The sequence below is a fragment of the Dunckerocampus dactyliophorus genome, chromosome 17 (assembly GCF_027744805.1).
Source record: "Dunckerocampus dactyliophorus isolate RoL2022-P2 chromosome 17, RoL_Ddac_1.1, whole genome shotgun sequence".
Lineage (NCBI taxonomy): Eukaryota > Metazoa > Chordata > Actinopteri > Syngnathiformes > Syngnathidae > Dunckerocampus > Dunckerocampus dactyliophorus.
The window spans coordinates 2,347,204-2,369,348 of record NC_072835.1 but is presented as its reverse complement, the minus strand read 5'-3'; the positions used below and the strand labels follow the sequence as shown (position 1 = coordinate 2,369,348).

General features: G+C 37.6%; 1 protein-coding gene across 1 annotated transcript in view; it reads right to left on the bottom strand.

The window, feature by feature from the left end:
• Positions 1–1,349: 1,349 nt before the first annotated feature.
• fgf10a (fibroblast growth factor 10a) overlaps positions 1,350–22,145 on the bottom strand; it is a 37,667-nt gene continuing 16,871 nt past the window's right edge. The window contains exons 2-3 of the mRNA XM_054757853.1: positions 8,284–8,387; positions 1,350–2,160 (exon numbers count right to left, since the gene is read on the bottom strand). Coding sequence (XP_054613828.1) covers positions 1,960–2,160; positions 8,284–8,387 — 305 coding nt within the window. The 3' untranslated portion in view covers positions 1,350–1,959. The remainder of the gene's footprint in view (positions 2,161–8,283; positions 8,388–22,145) is intronic.

Here is a 22,145-nt window from a genome sequence, read left to right as displayed (position 1 = left end):
TTTGGCCCCATGGCAGGTCATTTAGTAGTCTCACACAGGAGCGAATCAGCACAGGGCAAACAGACTAGTTTGTTAAGTGCAATATTGTGACAAAACCGAAATTTGCAGAGAATCGTGCCATGTGGCGGTATAAAAAAGTGGATGTGAACTGTACAATTTTTCAGCGACGCCTTCCGCACACATGGCAGACATGCTGCAGCGAACATGTTGTATTGTCCCATGACGTCATCGGGATTTATGGTAGAGTAACACCAACATGCGTCTGGTTTCTATGAATTACACTATATTTATTTCTGCAAAACTCTACTGCTGATTTGAAGTGAATATCTTTGCAACTGTGTCCATCCATCCATCCGCCTTCTTACGCTTATTCAAGGTGGGTATTTTATAGGACTACTTTGGTATGGGATCGTATTGGTATGCTCTGGTATGGTATCATATAGATATACTTTGGTATAGTATCATATTGGTATACTCTGGTATGGTATTACTGTATATAGCTATACTTTCTATGGTATCATATAGGTATACATTTGTATGGTATCATATTGGCATACTCTGGTATGGTATCATATAGGTATACATTTATATGATATCATATTGGCATACCCTGGTATGGTATTTTTATGTATGCACTGGTTTGAAGTGGTATCATATTGATATATTCGGGTATGGTATCGTATAAGCATACTTTGGTATGGTATCAGATTGGTATACTATGGTATGGTATCATATTGGTGTACTCTGCTGTGGTATTGTATAGGTATGTATACTTTGGTACATTCATTTCCTATGCCGCTTCTCCTCATTTGGGTCACAGGGGCATGCTGGAGCCTATCCCGGCTGACTTCAGGTGACAGGTGGGTGCCAATCGCAGGCTCATATAGAAACAAACAACCATTAGAGTGCCCAAGGGAGAATCGAACCCACGTCTTCCCGATCTCCAGACTGTGACTGTGTGGCCAACATGCTAACCACTAGACCACCGTGCGGGGTATGGTATCATATAAGGTATATGGTATCATATACCTGTAGATATACTTTGGTATGGTATCATATATAGGTATACTTTGGTATGGTATCGTATTGGTATACTCTGCTGTGGTATTGTATTGGAGCTTTTTTGGGGGGGGGCTTTACAGTCGGAATAGGTGCGTTCCATAATGTGCACTGTTAGCGCCCTCATGCTAACTGTTTTTCTCTCTTTAGAACGCACAGAAAAGGGAAAGACGTGCGTTCATGCTTCACGGATGATGTGATGTTTGTGGATGATGGGCAAAAGTCACACTTTTTCGTTCAAATTCTGGTCAGGAGTGTATGATACATAATCATAGGAGGGTCTTGCTCGTATTTAACGTGAAATCATTTCCACATGTTAGCCATGATAAATGAAATATGTGAGAAGGATCAAAGAAGTTGAAGACACATATATTTCCATATTTATTCAGCTTTACAATGAGATAGTATTAAAAAAAAGAGAGAAGGATAAAAGGGTAAAAAAGACAAGACAACTGCCTCTTTAGCATGTTTTCTGTTAAATATTACACAAAATAAATAAATTCAAAGAAAACCCATGATATTGTTTGACTTGGTTTCCATCTTCTCCGACCTTCTCTTCTGACTTCTCAGTCCATCCCACAAGCTGCTGATCACATTTATTATTATTATTATTATTATTATTATTATTATTATTACTCCCTTATTTCTTACTGTGCCAGCGCACTTTTATAACTTAGAGCAGAAAATATTCTATACATGTATAGCAATATACAGCATCTTTCTTTCAAAATAAAATTGTCCTCATCTGACAGATGCAGAATGTCTTTATGGTGTCCATCCTACCCAGTGCATCCTTCACATCAAGGAGCCTTCAGTCAGCTTCCAAACAAAGTCATCCAGATGCTCAGCAGTCTGCAGAACCAACCCCCTTCCCGCCCCCCCGGCCGGTACAACGTCCCATCATCGTGGATGCACCACGATGGGCAGGAAGTGAGTGGTTGTGTTTTTTCTCCTGGTCTTCTTCCCCCTGACGGCCTTGCCGTTGGCGTTGAGTCCCACAAACATGTGCTTCCGCTTGTTGCGCCACTCGGCCGAGGCGTACGTGTTGTACTTGTTCTCCTCGATGCGCTCGATCAGGCGACAGTCGGGGCCAAAGTCCCTCTGCGGGCAGAGATTCAGAGTTCAGGTGTGAATGGAAAGCGGGGCAATGATTTGCGGAAGAAAGAGCTGATGCGTTTAGCGAGGAGGTTTCGTCTCAAACCATCGACCTTTGCCTCTCAGCTGGGGACGTGATACCCCCCCACAAAACTCTAGTAATGGTCATGATTTAGTTTACTTCCTGAACAAAGTTACAGTGAATTCAACGTCTCCGAAAATGCTCACTTCCTGTGTGTAACATGTACCACGTTACCGTTTCCTGATAGAGAAAAATATTTCAGAGTAAAGTTAAGAGTGCAGAGCAGGGGTGTCCGAAGGTTTTGGGCCACATGGTGAAAAATAAAACTCTGAGATTTGTAGCTATGCTGAGAAGTTATACTGTATATATTTCATCTCAGCTTTGTCATGCACTGTGGGTGACTTCACTCTTTGCTCTTTTTGTCCCTTTTTTGCTGTTGTTTTTTTTTTCATTTTCCAAACACTTCAACTTTCTTCTTAAATAATATTTGTTAGTTTTCTTTTTTTATTATTTTGCCTTTATTCCTATAATATTTTGACTTTATTCTCATAATATCACAATCTAATTTTTCCCAAAAAAATGGTCATTTTATTTTGTTTTGTTTGGTTTCTCATAATACTAGGAATTTTTTAAAAAACAAACATGTTTTTTCTTCAATATTTCAACTCAATGCTACTAAAATTACATAATTCTTCCTCATAATATTACAGATAGCAACTTTTTTGTAGTTAGAAAATAACATTTTTCTTGTAATATTTTGACTTTTTCTTGTAAACTTACTGCTGTTTAGTTCCAATTCTGCTGCTTTTTTTTTTTAAATTTTCCAACTAATTTTGTTCTTGTAAATGTCCTTTCCCTGCTTTGACTTTATTCCCATAATATTCATAATATTTAGATTTTATTTCCGTAATATTATAACTTTTTTCTGTCAACCAAATTTTTCAGAAACAACCATTTTATTTTGTTTTGTTTGTTTCTCATAATATTAGGACTTTGTTAGAAATTAACATATTTTTTCTTCCATATGTCAGCTCTATGCTACTAAAATGAATTTTCCTGATAGTAAAAATGGAGTTTGTTGTTGTAAAATTGCGACTTTTTCTCGTTAAAATACGACATTTTTGTCTTTATATTTTGACTTTATTCTCTGAAACTTACGGCTGTTTATCTCCATTTTTGCTTTTTTTTTTTTTAAATTTCCAACTATTTCAATTTTCTTCTCCTATTATGACTTTATTCCCATAATATTACAACTTTAATTAAAATTACAGCTTTTTTCCCTGTTTTTCTGCTGTTGTTATTTTTAACATTTTCCAACTGCTGCAACTTTCTTCTTGTAAATTTTCCTTTTGTAATATTATGACTTTATACCCATAATATTATAACTCCCCCCCCAACATAATTTTCCAAAAATGACTTTGGACACCCCTCCCTTACATTGTTGGGAAATATACGACACAGGTCGTATATGAATTAATCATGTAAACAGCTTTAACCGTCAGAATCGAATGCAGAAACATGACAGCTGCTGTGTTTTATGTCATTTCAACATGACACTATCTGGCAACACCAGAGAAAAACAACCCCCGAATTCCAGATGCAAAAAATGTGCTGTCTTTATGGATGTCATAGGAGACGGACTATTGATGTTGCCAGTCCATAACATGCATGCGATGCGTGCATGTACTGCGTCAGTATGTCAGGTGACTTTGCCATTTCAACTGACTGCATGCAACTCGCTCCAAATGACATTTTTGGAAACTTAACAATAGAAGAAGGCCATCGCCGGCTAGCATATGTTACCAATAGTGGTTTCAGAGAACAGCGTGTGCAAAAAAAAATGTCTATATTTGACACAGTTACAAATTAAACAAAAGAAAAATGTTTGCAAATTGTCATGTGGCACAAATAAAATAACTGGCGTTCATTGCTGCTACTGGTATGCATGCACACTAGCGTGTGTGTACATTCAATGATAGTACCTTTTATTATGTCTACTATATTGAGTAATAGGAGTGTAAATGTGACTATAGGGGTGTTATTTCATGTCTAGAGGGTTATAATAATGTTAAAAAGTGTATTTAGAAGGTGGTAAACACGTTTTCTTTGCTTAATATGTGTTATTTTCTCTTATTATATATACTATATTTGGTAATAAGAGTGTAAATGTGACTATAGGGGTGTTATTTCATGTCTAGAGGGCTCTAATAATGTTAAAAAATGTGTATTTAGAAGGTGGTAAACATGTTTTCTTTGCTTAATATGTGTTATTTTCTCTTATTATATATACTATATTGGGTAAGAAGAGTGTAAATGTGACTATAGTGGTGTTATTTCATGTTTAGAGGGCAATAATAATGTTAAAAAGCGTATTTAGAAGGTGGCAAACAGGTTTTATTTGCTTAATGTGTCATTTTCTCTTATTATGTCTACTATATTGGGTAATAGGAGTGGAAATGTGACTATAGGGGTGTTATTTCATGTCTGGAGGGCTCTAATAATATTAAAAAGTGTATTTAAAAGGGGTTAAACAGGTTTTATTTGCTTAATGTGTCTCATTTTCTCTTGTTATGTCTACTATATTACTACTATACAATGATAGTACCTTTTATTACGTCTACTATATTGGGTAATAGGAGCGCAAAGGTGACTATATGGGTGTTATTTTATGTCTAGAAGGCTCTAATAATGCTAAAAAGCATATTTAAAAAGCAGTAAACAGGTTTTCTTTGCTTAATATGTGTTATTGTCTCTTATTATGTCTACTATATTGGGTAATTGGAGTGTAAATGTGACTATAGGGGTGTTATTCCATGTCTAGAGGGCTCTAATAATATTAAAAAGTGTATTTAGAAGGTGGTAGACAGGTTTTATTTGCTTAACGTGTCTTTTTTTCTCTTTGATTGGGCAGGAATAAAATAACTGGCGTTCACGGCTGTTACTGGTATGCATGCACACTAGCTTGTGCACATTCATTGATAATGTTAGTAGCTAAACTTTGCCAAATCGCTATCATGAGCTGCTACAGCTAAAACACACGTGCGTGCGTTACATTTTACATGCTCAAAGCAGGAAGAGGCCGGATCTAATCCTGCGGGTAGGTTTGAATGTTGGCGCCCTCTCGGCAGCTGGAGGAAACATTGAAAGACGAATGAAAAGACTTTGAAATCATGTCTCTCTTTCCCCATGCTGGATTAATCAAGCATTGTTTATGGTGGCTTTTCTGTGACAATAGAAGTGCAATCACGCTGAACCCTCAGGCCACAATTGCATGTAATAATCCGCGAGTTGAATGAAAGGATGATTTCATTGGATGACTCCTGGATAAAGAAGTCAGCGTTGCAAAGCCATCACGTGTAATCAAATGCCGGCCCTTCTTCAGCCCTGTGCCGAGTGCGGCTTGTGTTGCAGCCCGGCGCGAGGCGACGTCATGGGAATTCGGTGCAACAGAATGCCTCCTTTGCTTTTCTAGCGTGTGTCATTTCATCTGTGCCGCCACTGCTGCCGCTCCTCAAAAATTGCCTCTTTCACACTGAGAGAAAAGAGATGAAACGCGGGCCGCATCCCCCACCCTTTCACCCACACCAACCACACTGGAGCAGGTGGAGGATTGTGTTCCCTGTCTCTGAATGGAGAGAAGTCACATTAAGTAACTTTGCTTCCTGTTGCAGGAATAGAAATCTCCATTGACCCTGCTTACAGTATGTACTAACCTGCCACAACATCCATCTAATGAGCTCCAGGACTCACAGCTGTACCAAAAATCAATCAGGTGAATGTAAATCATGCTTCTTTCTATGGTTGGGTTCTAATATTGGCACCAAATTAGGTCATTGAGAAACAGTATTGAGTAAGTATGATGCAATCAAGTCCGACACCACTGCAGAACACAACCACAATTATAAACACATGTCCAATGAGTATCTGTCCAACACAAGTACTCCATACAATTGGATTGTGAAATTGGTCTGTAGACCTCCCCCTCCACTGAAATGCGTATTTCCATTTTAAACGTCTGAATATGCGATGAACGTCCTGTTTTATTTTGAAACGGGAAGCGGCGCCCCTAAAACAAAGTGGCGGTAACTCGTCAGACGACAGCAAGGCAACGAAGATGTATGTCCGGATTCAAAATATACCGGTAATCATGTTTTAGCTGCTAGCTACTAGTAGCTTAGCTGCTTCACTATTTGCGACAGTGCCGTGTGTTACGGAGGCCCTGAGGGGACATGGAGGCAAAAGTAAAAAAAAAAACTATGTGACGCTACGCGATACACGTCCGGTCAGGCTTGCCTCCACACATGCATTTGCCTCCAAATGCATAGTTTAATTTCCATCTTCAGCATTTCCACATCCCTTACTGCACAACTGCAGCGGTTAAAGTCACACTCGAACTGCAGGAACACGTTTTCAATTCCGTCATGGTCATTGGGCTCGTCTTTTGGAAATAAAATGCTGACATCTGGTTCTAGCTAGTGGTGCTGGAAACACATCTCTGTGAGTACCAGTACTCCAAAGGAAATACACAAGGTCCCCAACTTACGAACACAATTGGTTCCAGATGACCGTTCTTATGTCGAATTGTTCTTAAGTAGGGGAAAAGGTAATATTACCTATGATATAGTGTATACATATACAGTATATGTGTATGTACAGTATGTAAATATGAGTTTGGATGCAGTAGTAATATTAAACCAGGATCATTAATGAAAAAAACAATAATAAAAGTGATATAATAATACGTAATGATAAATGTTATTTAACTTTGAAGAGGAGTGGTCGAGCATACGTTGTTGTGGTGGTGGAGGAGGAGGAGTTATTGAAAAAAAGACAAATCGTCGTCGTCGTTAGACTCTTGTAAAAGAGGTAGTGTTCTGTGGGTGGTGTAGAATTAAGCAGGCCTATTAACTCTTCATAAACTTTAATCACACGCTCTGTCCGGGTTGTATAATTTAGCTTTCCATTTAGCTTTATCTCCCCAGCGTCTAACTCTTCCTCTGTTGGTCTCATTAGCTCTCAGGCTGCATTAGCAGTGTCACAGTGCCCTCTACTGGTCAAGCATGTACAGTAGCAGTATAAATACTGATTTGAGCGACTACAAGGCAAAATAAAATAAAGTATAGACCAGTCGGCTTGCGTTCGTATCCGTGAATACGGGTCGTCGGGTGTTCATAAGTTGGGGACCTAGTGTACTTTGATTAGCCATACATGGGATTCTTTCACTTGTGTGCACAGTTTGTCATATAAGTACACATACATACCTATAAGTCATACCTGAAACTCAACCAATGTGCTGCTCTTAATTTGAAGTTTATGTCTACTATGTTGGGTAATAGGAGTGTAAGGGTGACTAAAGGGGTGTTATTTTATGTCTAGAGGGCTCTAATAATCTTAAAAGTGTATTTGGAAGGTGGTAATCAGGTTTTCTATGCTTAATGTGTCTTATTTTCTGTTAGTGTGTTTATTATATTGAGTAATAAGAGTGTAAAGGTAAGGTAAAGGTGCCGGTAGTGTTAGATTGATGACACAATAGCCACTGCAGGGAGTACTGCACAGCAAAGTACAGAACAGCAAGTCAAATGGAGCAAGAAAAGGGATCTAATATTGAAATGCTTATTTAGAAAATGGTAAGCAGGTTTTATTTGCTTTATATGTCTGATTTTCTCTTATTATGTCTACTACATTGGGTAAGAAGAGTGACTACAGGGGTGTTATTTATTTTCTAGAAGGCTCTAATAATGTAAAAAAAAATCATATTTTTAAAGTTGTAAACAGGTTTTCTATGTTTAATGTGTCTTATTTTCTCTTATTATGTCTACTATGTTGGCTAATAGGAGTGTAAAGGTGACTATAAGGGTGTTATATCAGGTCCTGAGGGCTCTAATACTGTAAACAAGTTTATTTTGAAGGTCATGCTAATGGCTAACGAGTTTTTGAGAACTTCACCATCAGGTCCTCATAAGTGGGAATGAAGGAAAGACAGTTTGTTTTGTTGATCTTTTGTGTGCATATTGTCTGTGAGCCTCGTCGGTATGTGTAGTGTCACTCAGTGAACGTGACGTTGCATTCCAGTGCATGTCAGTAGACAACAAAGATGCACCACTCACCGCGCCGTACAGCTCCCCCTTCTTGCTGATGGCCAGGTAGTAGTTGCTGCTGAGGCCCCTGATGGCCACCACCCCCACGTCCACTGACTTGATCTCCAGAATACCTAGCGTGCAATCGGCATAGTTTAATGATGGTCAATTCAAAAGAAAAAATACAACAAAATACAACTTTTAGCAGTTCTATTCATATGAATATCAAAGTGTATCAAATTAGTTTTAATGATCAAATTATTATTCTAATTATCAAAGCGTATCAAATTCATATGAAAGTGGCCCTTCCATCCATTGGCTCTTGCTGGAAAAACCTTTGGACACCCCTAAGCTTAAAAAGCTTCTTGACAAGTGAGCCCCAGTCTTGTCCTGCTCCTCCGTCCTGGCCCGGGATGTGACAGTCGGGCCTCAGAGCGGGCTCTCGCCCCCTGCTCACTCGCCTCTTTGCTCGCTGGCTGCGCACCCTGGGACCGAGGTGTAAGCCAGGAAAAAACATTTCTCCATCTTATGTTTGTTTTTCTGGCCTGGGGGAGCGCGTGCATGTATGCATGCATGCATGCATGCAGGCGGGCACATGAATGGGATGGAGAGCAGCTTGTTGACTGCCAGGCTAGCTAGCAAAGAGGTCACGGCGTGCCGGTCTCTTTTCAAGCCTCAACCAATTATTGGTTTAAGCGTTGGCTCTTTCGTCCACGTCCTGACAGTGGGTTCCAGCGTGCCATAAAACTATCAAAGCTTTCAGAGGATTAGTTGGAGGAGCCATCGCTTCTTCCTCTCTCCTTTTTAATGGTGAATTGCAACCACTCGAGTTAGTCCCTCCTCTTCCGCTGTGTAGTAAGTGTTCGTCACAGTGCGCAGCGCATTTTGCTGTCCGTCTCAGCGGCTCATAGGCTAAGTGTAAGTACTTAAGTGCGTGGATTGGGACGCAGGCTAGCATTGCTGCTAATCCTGTTGTAGCATATTTTCATTAGCAGTTATCATTATCATCATTTCAATAAATTCAAAGTATGTCTCCTCTGTATGGGTTAAAAAAAATGTTATATTACAAAATATTGTCTGTAGCCAAAGACACAAATTCAAATAGGCTTTTCAGGGTTACTCAATTTTTTTTTCATATTAAAATAATTCAATAATTACATTATTAAATGTAATTCAATGTAAATAATTAAATTAAATCATTTAATATTTATATAATTACATAAGTCCAGGGTGTACCCTGCCTCTCACTCGAAGTCAGCTGGGATAGGCTCCAGCATACCCCCGCGAGCCTAATGAGGATAAGTGGCATAGAAAATGGATGGCTGGGTAATTACAAAAATAATAGCTAATATTAAAATAATAAATACAACAATAATGTAATATTATCTATTTATTATCTATGTATTATTTATTTCAGTGGAGCAAAAATAAAATAATCACTAACAATCTCGGGAATTAAATCATGATAGAAATAATCGGCCTTGAAGAAAATCATAGCTCTTTTCGAGTCTTACTGGACAAATAAATAAGTAAAAAAACACAAAAGATTATTAGCAAGTACAGTATAGTGCTCACAATCTGTAAATAATGTTAATGTCAGTAATAAAAATATTACTTCAACAAATGCTTTATGATGTTTGCTCATCGTATCGTACAGTAGCATGCAGGCCAGACAGCATTTCATTCGTCAATCACACAGAGAATCCAACTGTAATGCGTAGTGCGGAGTGCAGAGTGCGGCCTAGGGGCCATTTATGTTTTTTATTAGTCCACAGCACAGTCTAAAAATATTATTTAAGAAGAAAACTAAAAAAGAAACAACAACAACAGCAAAAACAGAAAAGTCAGCAGTCACTTGGCCAGAATAAAGTAAAAAAATTGCCATCTCGGAAGAAAACATCTGAATTTTACAAGAATTACGTTGTAATGTTGTGAGGAAAAAATGTCATTTTAGTAGCATAGACTTAAAATATAAAATAAGAAAATGTTATTTTTTTTTTAAAGGTGTAATATTATGAGAAACAAACCATAATGTATACGCCACACGCAACAGGATTTAGAAAAAAAACAGGTTTGTACGTATATAAGCCGCACCGGACTATAAGCCGCACATGTCCACGTCATAAAAAGACATATTGTAGCACGCACAAGTCCCTGAGTACCAGATAGCTCTTTATTTGGCAGGAGTTAATCATGAGCTATGAAGAAACTCACGACGAGCTTGTCAACCCATCGGAAATCGCAGGAGGTCATGACTCGATATAACAGTCTGACTCACTGTGTCATCTCACAAAGAACGCTAAACTCATCACACAGACACTTAACACTCAAAAGGTAGCTACGAAATATACAAGACAAGTACCAATATGAGTTTAAAGTAAAACCTTTGAAACTTCTTCCCATAATGCAATATTCCCAGCAGAGCAGTTCATTGGCAGTTGACTGGGTTGGATTGGGGCCACATTGAAAAAAAACAAACAAAATCTAAGATTTTGAGAATAAATTTGTTAATTTACAAGAAAAGTATGACGAGAATAAAGTCATACATTTACACAAAAAAAGTCATAGCTTTACGACTTTTTTTCATCCTATTATGTTTTTTATGACAAAGAGTCGTAAAATTATGACTTTATTCATGTAATATTGCGACTGTTTTTTCTTGTAATTTTTCAACTTTATTATAGTAAATTTACAAGAAAAAACTTGTAATGTTGGGATTTTTTTATTTCTGGCAGGTTGAAGAAAATTGGCGTCCTACGATGGAGCATTAGGGCCACACTGAACAAAATAGTAAACTGAGATTTTGAGAATACATTTGTAAATTTACAAAAAATATATATATTACGAGAATGAAGACGTAAATGTACGCAAAAAAAAGTCATAAATTGACGACTTTATTCCCGTAATAATACGGCTTTTTTCTGTGTAGATTCAGCGAAAAAAAGTAATAAATTTACAAAAATAAAATCAGAAATGTGTAAAAAAAAAAAAAGACATAATATTACGAGAATGTAGTTGTAAATTTACGACTTTATTCTGGTAATATTACGCCTTTTTTCCCCTAATTTTACGACTTTATTCTCAAAATCTCTGATAATTTTTGTTTTCAATGTGGCCCTAATACGCTGTCGTAGGACGCCAGTATTTGTCACTGGAGGAAGGCCCTGCTACAGTATAGTGGAATAGCTGCAAACAGCTCCCTTAGGAAAACAATCCATTCAGAAGAAGCACTTCTATCTATCTCTATTCATCCAGCACGTGCCAGATATTAAAGTATATGATATTATTTCATGATGGCGGCAACTTCTCCTCGTGAATTCCATTTCAGGAAAAAAATGCAGCCTTCCCCTCTACTTTTCTACTTGTCTACATATGTTTCAGAGTATTCCAAGTGATGAACTGGCATGTTGGTGGTCAGCGCACATATGTCATACATCACCCAGCCAGTGTTTTTGGCGTACTTTTTCTTGAATATTGTCCCCAAAGCACGCTGACGCCAGGCCAGGCCTAACCTTCTTAACACTAAAAGTGTCTCACACACACACATTGTGTTGGCTTGCCATTGAGGGATCATTTGTCAAAGTGACATGCGTAAAAAGCGGTGGATGCGCCGCAACTCGTCCATCAACTTCAGAATGTTCTATCCCGCCAGACGTGTCAAAATAAGGTCGGTTCTTGTGGCGCTAAGGGCTTTCCCACAGGACTGCAATCTATTTACGGCAGCTGACTGATGTCATGATCTAATTTGCAGACTGTATTATCTGGACTTTGCGTTGCACCGGAAAAAAAGCGGAAAAAAACATAAATGGCATTCATGATGGAGCTTACAGAGCAAAAGTTTAAAATCGAATGAGAAAAAGTTCTACTTTGCAAAAATGACATCATAACATTATGAGGGAAAAAAATTATACATTTTTTTATTTATTACTTTTTACAGTCAGAATAGTAAAATTAAAATTTTTGTAAAATTAGGTTGTGGAACAAAGTTATAATATTACGACAGTAATGTAAAAATATTATGCGAATAAAGTCATAATTGTTAGAAAGTTAGAAAGAAAGAACAGCAGAAATGGAAAAAAAACAGTCATAATTTTCAGAGAATAAAGTTGGATTGTAATAAGAAAAAAGTAGCAATTTTATGGGAATACATTTCTAATTTTATGAGGATATGATATGTCATTTTAGTTGCATAGAGATGAAAAATTAAAGAAAAATATGCAATTTGTTTTAAAGTCATAATATTACAAGAAACAAAAAAAACAAACAAACAACAAATTAGGTTGGGTGAAAAGTTATAATATTATGGGAAGAAGGTAATAACAAGCCACCAGTCCAGGGTGTACCCTCCCTGTCGCACAAAGTCAGCTGGGATAGGCTCCAGCATACCCCTGCGACCCTAATGAGGAGAAGCGGTATAGAAAATGGATGGATGGATATACAAATAAAAAAATGTAAAAATAGTAGTCATAATATTACAAAAAGAATATTATTTCTTTTTTTTGCATGTTTGTCACACTTAAATGTTTCAGATCATCAAACAAATGTAAATATTAGTCAATGACAACACAACTCAACACAAAATGCAGTTTTTAAATTAAACTTTGTATTATTAAGGGAGAAAAACAATCCAAAGCTACATGTCCCTGTGTGAAAAAGTGATTGGCCCCTAAAGCTAATAAGTGGTTGGGCCCCCCTTAGCAGCAACAACTGCAATCAACCGTTTGTGATAACTTGCAATGAGTCTCTTACAGCGCTGGGGAGGAATTTTGCACAATTGTTGTCATTCAGCCACATTGGAGGCTTTTCCAGCATGAAGCGCCTTTTTAAGGTCATGCCACAGCATCTCAATAGGATTCAGGTCAGGACTTGGACTAGACCACTCCAAAGTCTTCATCCATTCAGAGGTGGACTTGCTGGTGTGTTTTGGATCATTGTCCTGCCGCAGAACCCAAGTTGCTTTCAGCTTGAGGTCACCAACAGATGGCCGACATTCTCCTTCAGCACAATTCATGCTTCCATTTATCACAGCAAGTCTTCCAGGTCCTGAAGACCATCACACTACCACCACCATATTTTACAGTTGCTATGATGAAATGCGGTTACTTTTACACCAGCTGTAACAGGACACACATTTTCCAAAAGGTTCAACTTTTGCCTCATCAGACCACAGAGTATTTTTCCAAAGGTCTTGGGGATCATCAAGATGTTTTCTGGTAAAATTGAGACGAGTCTTAATGTTCTTTTTGTTCAGCATTGGTTTTGGTCTTGGAACTCTGCCATGCAGGCCGTTTTTGCCCAGCGTCTTTCTTATGGTGGATTCATGAACACTGACCTTAACTGAGGCAAGTGAGGGCGTTTTTTGGATGTTGCTGTGGGGTCTTTTGTGACCTCTCGGATGAGTCGTCGCTGCGCTCTTGGGGTCATTTTGGTTGGCTGGCCACTCCTGGGAAGGTTCACCATTGTTCCATGTTTTGGCCATTTGTGGATAATGGCTCTCACTGTGGTTGGCTGGAGTCCCAAAGCTTTAGAAATGGCTTTATAACCTTTTCAACACTGATAGATCTCAATTCATCTCAGTTATGTTGTAACAGGGGGGCAATCACTTTTTCACACCACTGTACATATACCTATACACTCCTGATCAAAATCTTAAGACAAGTTCAAAAATTGCTAGAATTTGCATTTTGCACATTTGGATCTTAATGAGGTTTTAAGTAGAGCTAAAATATGCAAAAGCAAGAAGCGAGAGTGAGACAAAAAGCACTTTGGGACTTATAATTTAAACAAACAACCAACAAAAAAACTGAAATAGTTTATCAGCTGATCAAAAGTTTAAGACCACAGGCTATAAAAGCCAAAATCTGCTCAAAATGTTCATTTTCTGTCAGGCATCCACACTGTCATGCCCTCCTGATGGCTAAAGCTAAGAAGCTTTCTCTTTTTCAACATGGTGGGATTGTGGAGCTGTATAAGCAAGGCCTCTCGCAGCGTGCCATGGCTGCTGAGGTTGGGTGCAGTAAATCAGTCATTCTACATTTTTTGAAAGATCCTGAGCATTATGGAACAAAAAAGTCAAGTGGTAGACCCCAAAATAATCACACCTGCGCTGAGCTGGAAGATCCGATTGGCTGTCCCATCAACACACAGGGCGGTCTTCCACCCAAATTAAGGCCCTTACTGGTGCCGACTGCAGTGCAATAACCATCAGATGGCATCTGAGGGAAAAGGGTTTAAAAAACAAAAAAATAATTCAAAGACCTCGTCTCCTTCAACGCCACAAAACTGCCCGTTTAGACTTTGCCAGGGAGCATCAAACATGGGACATTGAAAGGTGGAAAGAAGTTTTATTCTTTGATGAGAAAAAATGTAACCTTAATGGTCCAGATGGCTTCCAACGTTCCTGGCATGACAAGGAGATCCCACCTGAGATGTTTTCTACCCGGCACAGTGGAGGGGGGTCCATCATGGTCTGGGGGGCTTTTTCATTCAGTGTAACACTGGAGCTTCAGGTGGTGCAGGGTCGTCAAACGGATGCAGATGTTGCAGCGGCCATCCCTCATGACTGAGGGCCCTGGTCTGTGTGGTAACAGCTGGGTTCTTCAACAGAACAACGCTGCAGTTCACAAGGCTCGCTTGACCAAGGACTTCTTCAGGGAGAATAACATCACTCTTTTGGACCATCCTGCATGTTCCCCTCATTTAAATCCCATAGAGAACATTTGGGGATGGATGGCAAGGGAAGTTTATCAAAATGGCCATCAGTTCCAGACAGTTGATGCCCTTGGTGAAGCCATCTTCACCACTTGGAGCAATGTTCCCACTAGCCTCCTGGAAACACCTAAATGATTTTTTGAAGTGATTAACAAGAACAGTGGAGCTACTCACTGAGAATTACAGTATTTTTGTTCTGGTTTGGAGAGTTTTTTGTTATTTTTTGAACCATGGTCTTAAACTTTTGATCAGCTGATAAACAGCCTATTTCAGTTTAATTGTTGTTTTCAATAAATTACATTTTCAAAATGCTTTTTGTCTCACTCCCCCTTCTTACTTTTGCATATTGTAGCTCTACTTAAACCTCATTAAGATCCAAATGTACAAAATGCAAATCTAGCAATTTTTCAACTGGTCTATATAATTTTTTACTATGTGGCCCTTGCTGGAAAAAGTTTGGACACCCCTGTGTTAGAGTCTCCAAAAAGTCAGCCAAAGTTGCTTGATATGTCACTCGTCGATTTTTCAACACCAGAATCTAGATGGCTCTCAAAACTTGCTAAGTATTGCAAAAGTTGCACATCTTCTCAGGTGCGTATGAGGTGTGTTACGTAGCAGAGTTCTGATGCCATCTACTGTACGCAGTTGGAACCACAAGCTGCGTTCCCAGACAGTCCCGTTATAATGTGTTTATGAGCGAGGACCAGCAGGTAGCGGCAATTTTATTTGTGGCGGCCCAAATGTATCTGTGGCGGGCCGCTATGTGTGTTGGAAACACTGCCACCTGTTCAAACCCCTTGCCTTCTTCTGCTCCTTGTTTGATGTGGTCTTTTATGGCCCAGTCACCAGTCACCAGAGTTAAAAGCCCACTTTCGCAACAAAAAGGTCAGGGTTGCAACAGCATTCTTTACAGGCACGTGTAACATCACGTGCAACGCATACGCAAAACACTCAACTATGCTGCTTTTCGTATTTTAATAAGCTCAGTCGACACCTTGCCCCCTTTTTTTTTGACATGTGCTCATTTATGTTGTCCTATTTCTGAAAAGGGCCGTGAACTCCCCCCATGTGTCCTCTGGCTCTCAGCCCAGCGTCTTAATTATCTGTGTTTTAAAGGCGAAGCAAAAGCACAACTAGCTGAAGGTTGGCCTAATAGAAACGGCATGGCGGCACACGCTGCCTGCTGGCATTCAAAGGAGGCCGGGGGCTTCTACTTGTAACCAAGCCCCCCGACCCCGCACCACCAACTACATCAAATATGTGATATGAAGAGAGATTTATGAGCAAAATAAAGGTAATTTATTGGGCATGTTTGTTTATAATGTGGGATAATTACTCAAGTCGGAGAGGGTGTTGACACAACGTCTTAAAAATTGAAAGAATATGGAACGAGACAGCAAAAGCCAAACAAACCTCAAATAATGGAAGCTCTTATGAAAGTATCATTCTTATGATTTATTGTTTTGGAATGAACTGCTCTCGTGTTTGGTAATACCTGCCTCTTACATAACGCTGAAAGCAGGACTGCCCAAGCTGAAGGCAACGTGAATCCGTACATCAAAGGATGCGAAGGGCCATTTCATGTGTTTTAATTTGGTCCAAAAAAAAAGTGTGAGAGTGAACCTCTCCTCAGAGAACAGTTGGGGCTCACCCCTACTCCCCGAAAAAATTGTATTTCTGGCACATATTTTGTGGAGTTTTCTGTGCGGGCAAACTCTTTGACTCGCGGGCCACATTGGCTTCAAAAATTTGACTTTTTTCTCGTTAGAATACCACTTTATTCTCTTAAAATTTTGACTTTGTTTTCGTAAAATTACATCTGTTTTATTTTTACATTTCTGCTTCTTTTTGTGTGTGTGTATTTTCTAACTATTTCAACTTTTTTTTTCTTGTAATATTATGACTTTATTCCCATAATATAAGTTAATATAACATAATATAATGCCAACCAAATTTTCTAAAAATTACAACTTTATTTTGTTTTTTATTACCTTAAAAAAACATGTTTCTTTAATATTTCAACTCTGTGCTACTAAAATTAGATTATTTTTCCTCATAATATTACAACATTATTCTTGTAAAAATTGTGAAAAATCAAAGCATGCTTTGCAGGCTTGGAAAATAGGTTTGTCTTTATTTGGCACCTCCCAGTGGCCGCACTTCAAGCCACACTTTGAAAGGCCCTGGGCTAAAATGAATCCAACATACAGTGGATAATATGCTAAGAAATCAAATCTATTGAAAGAAAAAACAGCCCGCATATCAGCTTTGCGTCATGGACAATTATTAGGAATGGAATATTTTCCGTTATGTTCTGGATTCCTCTTATCTATAACAAAGAGACAGCACATTCAAGACCTTTCACTTGGAAAAAAAGGCACGCCGTGTTTTTTCAATTTAGCACACACACACAGTTTCTTTATGAGTTTTCTTTATGAGCAAGATGCGCTGTATTTGGGCACACGCTCCGAGCAGCCGGTGTGCCACCATGGAGGTCTCTGGCAAACCTTTTGCGCTTTTCAAACGTTGCGTTACAACATGCCCCATGCGTGATCGCGACGGTGGCTGATAAGGTTTTTTGTGTGCTCGATGTTTTTTTTTTCCCCCTCATGCCGGAGGATTTGGTACAAGTAGCACAAAAAATGTCTTCTTGTGAAAGAGAGTGTTGGTTTCCAAGTGAGCTCCGGGGAAACGTCACAGGCAGGAGGAAAAAGGAGCGCTTGATTTGCTCACCCCCGCACACTACAGGTAATTTCGCCTCATTGGAGTGTTTTTTTACATTATCGGTTATCGGCACTCTTGTTAATATTATCAAATGTACCTATCTGTATGATGTCATAATTCCCCCATATCGACCCGATCATGAAATGACAACTTTAATTTGTTTTTTCTCATAATATTATGACTTTTAAAAATAAAATGATATTGTTTCCCCTCATAATATTAGAACATCATTCTCGTAAAATTGTGACTTTTTTCTCATTACAATATGACATTTTTGTCTTAGTCAACTCAAATTTTTTTCTCATAAAATTATAACTTAAGAAAAAAGGTTTTCTTTAATATTTGAATTTTTTGCTACTAAAATGACATTGCTGTCTTTACATAATATTCTCGTAAAATGACTTTTGTGACTTTTTTCTCATTAGAATATGACATTTTTCTCTTACTCTATTAAAATTATAGCTTTTTTTTCTGATGCTGATTTCTGATTTCCGATGCTGTTTTTTTTGTAATTTTCCAACTATTTCAACTTTCTTCTTGCAATTTTTTTTCTCATAATATTATGACTTTATGTCCGTAATATTATGACTTTATTCCCTTAATATAACTTTTCCCCTCAATCTAATTTTCCCCAAATTACAACTTTTTTTCTCATAAAATTATAACATAAAAAAAAGTTTTTCTTTAATATCTCAACATAACATTCTCGTAAAATTGTGTTGTAATATTAGGACTTTATTCCCATATTATTATAACTTGTCCCCAACATTATTTTCCAAAAATGACGACTTTATTTTGTTTTGTTTATTTTTCCTAATATTACGCCGTTTAAGAAATAACTGATACTTTCTTTGATATTTCAACTCTACACTACTACATTTTTTTTCTCATAATATTACGTGTTTGTTCTTGAAAAAGTGTGACTTTTTTCTCATTGCAATAAGACTTTTTTTTCTCTTAATATTTAAACTTTTTTTTATTAGGGCTGTTTTTTATTTTCATGTCTGCTTTTTAAATTTTCCAACTATTTCAGCTTTCTTCTTGTGAACTTTCTTGTCATAATTATGACTTTATAGCCGTAATATCCCATAGTATAACTTTTCCCCAACCTAATTTTCCAAAAATTACAGCTTTGCTTCTTATAATATTTCAATTTTTAAAAAAGAGTCTTTTATCTTTAATATTTCAACTATTTGCTATTAAAATGAAGTTATTTTTCCTCATAATATTACAGTGTTCCTCTGGGAAAATGATGGCTATTTCTCATGAGATTGCAACTTTTTTTTTTATATTTTGACTTTATTCTTGTAAAATTACTGCTGATTTTTTTCATTTATGCTGTTTTTTTTCAGAGCTATCTTGTTAATTGATATTTTAGAATTTTCCGCGGGCCAGTAAAAATACACCCGCGGGCCGCAAGTGGCCCCCGGGCCGCTCTTTGGACACCCTTGTACTAGTATACATCTAGATAGTGGAAAAGCCAGAGAGCAGAGCCTTAGCAGGATTGTTATATGTGACAAAGTCATTGCTGGTAATTCCTTCCTTCAACTGGCTAGTTGTTATTGTGTGTGATTGCCACATCGTCTGTGGTAAGGACAGAAGAACAAGCTGCTGTCCTTCCAAAAGCCACATCGCTTTCGGAAAAAGGACCCTTTTGTTTCCAATAGCAAAGGTTGCAAGTTCCAGGCCCTTGTTAGTTGAGGTTCCACACGTTCAGGTCACCCCCAGCACACACGTTTTAAAGCGGCTGGGAGAAAGCCAACGTGAACTTGGGGTGATGTTAATAGTGAATTGACAGAGAGGAGAAGGGCGAGGTTGACTTTGTAACACGATAAAGTGGCAACGCTGCCAGTTTCTGTCCAAACATTTCATGGCAGGAGTTATGTATGTAGCTAATGTGCCGTGACGGCCATCGGCTTTTCACACATTTTTCACTGGCCACTCAGCGACCTGTTGCGGTCGGAGGTGTGGGTGCTAAGCTTTCGTCTGGTTATTTTACACCGCCAATCTGATGAACAGGCTTTTTTTTGTTCTGCATCGTTTCGCCTTTTTGTAAACGACTATCTTGCTAGCGGTCAATGTCTCTGCATTTATTTTGTGTGGGTACCCCTCGGAGGTACCCCCCCTCCCCCCCCCCCCCCCCCCACACACACACACACCCCAAAACCCCCCAGCAAAAATGGTAAAATCAGATGTGATTTAACCATAATAAAGTCAGAATATTAACACAAAAAGTTGGAGTTGTGAAGTTCCGAGAAACAAACAAAACAATAAATAAAGTTATTTGGAAAATGTAAATGTTATATGCGAGTTATGGGAATAATGTCAGAATTACGAGAAGAAAATTTACAAGAAGAAAGTTTAAATAGTTGGGAAAGTAAAAAAAAACCCCAAAAAAACAGCAGAAATGGACATTGCAAGAATAAAGTCAAAATAATGAGAGAAAAATGTTGCGTTAGAACAATAAAAAAAAAACAGTAGACAGTTGAAGTATTAACTCATTCAACACCAAAGACGTATTTATATGTTTTTTTTTACTTTTTTTTGCATGTGAGGCAAAAAGAGGTGATGACGCAACTGCTATGTTCTACTGCTGATTACTAAAGAACGGAAAAAGGTAGAAACAAACTTTTTTTTCTGATGAAAGACGGTAGTCTAATCTTTCTTTTGGTATGTTCCGTGTTTATACAGCCATAGAACACAATATTCTGTGTGCCTTGAAAGATCAGTCAAAATCGTCTAAAATGGCCGCTATTGAAGGGGTTAAACTTTGAAAAATGGCTGGGATTGAATGAGTTAAAGAAAAATGATTTATTATTTTTTAAAAGTCCTAATATTACGAGAAACAAACAAAACAAAGTTGTAATTTTTGGAAAATACTGTTGGGGAAAAAGTTATAACGTTATGGAAATAAAATGGGAAAAATAAAATAAAATGGGAATAAAAATCTGAAAAGCAAATTTATGAAGACTACTGAAGAAGAAAGTTGAAATATTTACAAAATAAAAAACAGCAAAAATGGAAAAACAGCAGGAATATTCTGAGGAAAAATAATATAATTTTAGTAGCATAAAGTTGAAATATTAAAGCAAACAGATTTTTTTTCAAGATGTAATATTATGAGAAACAAATTTTTTGGTTGCGGAAAAAGTTATTATATTACAAGACTTCAAATATTATGGGAATAAAGTCAGAATTTGAATTAGTCGGGAAAATTAAAAAAAAACAACAACGTCAGAAATGGAAAAAACAGCTGTAATTTTACAACTATTAAGCAAAAATGTTAAGAGAAAAAGTCGTGTTCTTGGGAGAAAAAAGTCATATTTTGAGAAACAAACAAAACAAAATAAAGTTGTCATTTTTGGAAAATTCTGTTGGGGTAAAAGTTAGAATGTTATGGGATTAAAGTCCAAATATTATGCGAATATAGTCATAATAATCTCAAAAGCTAATTTCTGAAGACCACTTAAGAAGAAAGTTGAAATAGTTCCAAAATTAAAAGAAAACAATTGAAATCGAAGAAACGTCTGTAATTTTGCAAGAATAAAGTTAAGAGAAGATGGCCGTATTCAACAACTTTCTATAATATCATGGGAATAAAGTAATAATATTACAAAAACAAATTTAACGAAGATTATTTAAAAATAAAGTTGAAATGTGTGGGGGAAAAATCCCAACAAAATGGGAAAAAAAGAGGACTTTTAGGCTTTTTCCACTTACCGTAAATTCTGGTCTATAAGCCGCTACTTTTTTCTTAAACTTTGAACCCTGCGGCTTATAAAGCGGTGCGGCTAATTTATGGATAAATTTTAATCTCGTCACATCTCCTTTACTTCAGAACTACTACTAATTGTTTAAATGTCAGAGAGGAAACGACAGCTTGGCAGGAGCCAATCATGAGCTATCAGTGCATGCACATGCAACGATCTTGTCAACCCTCTGAAAATGGCAGGAGGTCATGATATGTAACAGTAATATAATAGTCTGACTCACTGTGTCATCTCACTCAGAACCCTTTACTAACAACACTACATTCATCACACAGCAACTTAACACTCAAATGATATACCTTAGAAATATACAAACATGTACCAATATGAATTTAAATGAAAAAAACATTTTGGACATTTTCTCATAATGCATTGCATCTGAATAACACATTCATTGGGACGCTGAAATGACGTCAGCCTCCCTCTGAGCTCTGGGTCCTCTGGCTCCCTCTGGTGGGCAGAAGGCAGAATTGCAACAATTTTCTATGCTTGTCCTCCAACGAAATGGTTTTCTCAAACAAAATGCATTATGGGAAAACTTTAAAATGTTTTTCCATTTTAAACTCGTTTTGGTACATGTTTGTATATGTCGAGGTATAACGTTTGCGTGTTAAGTTGCTGTGTGAAGAGTTTCATGTTTGCAAGATGAAAACTGTGAGTCAGAATGTTCTATTGAGTAACGGCCTC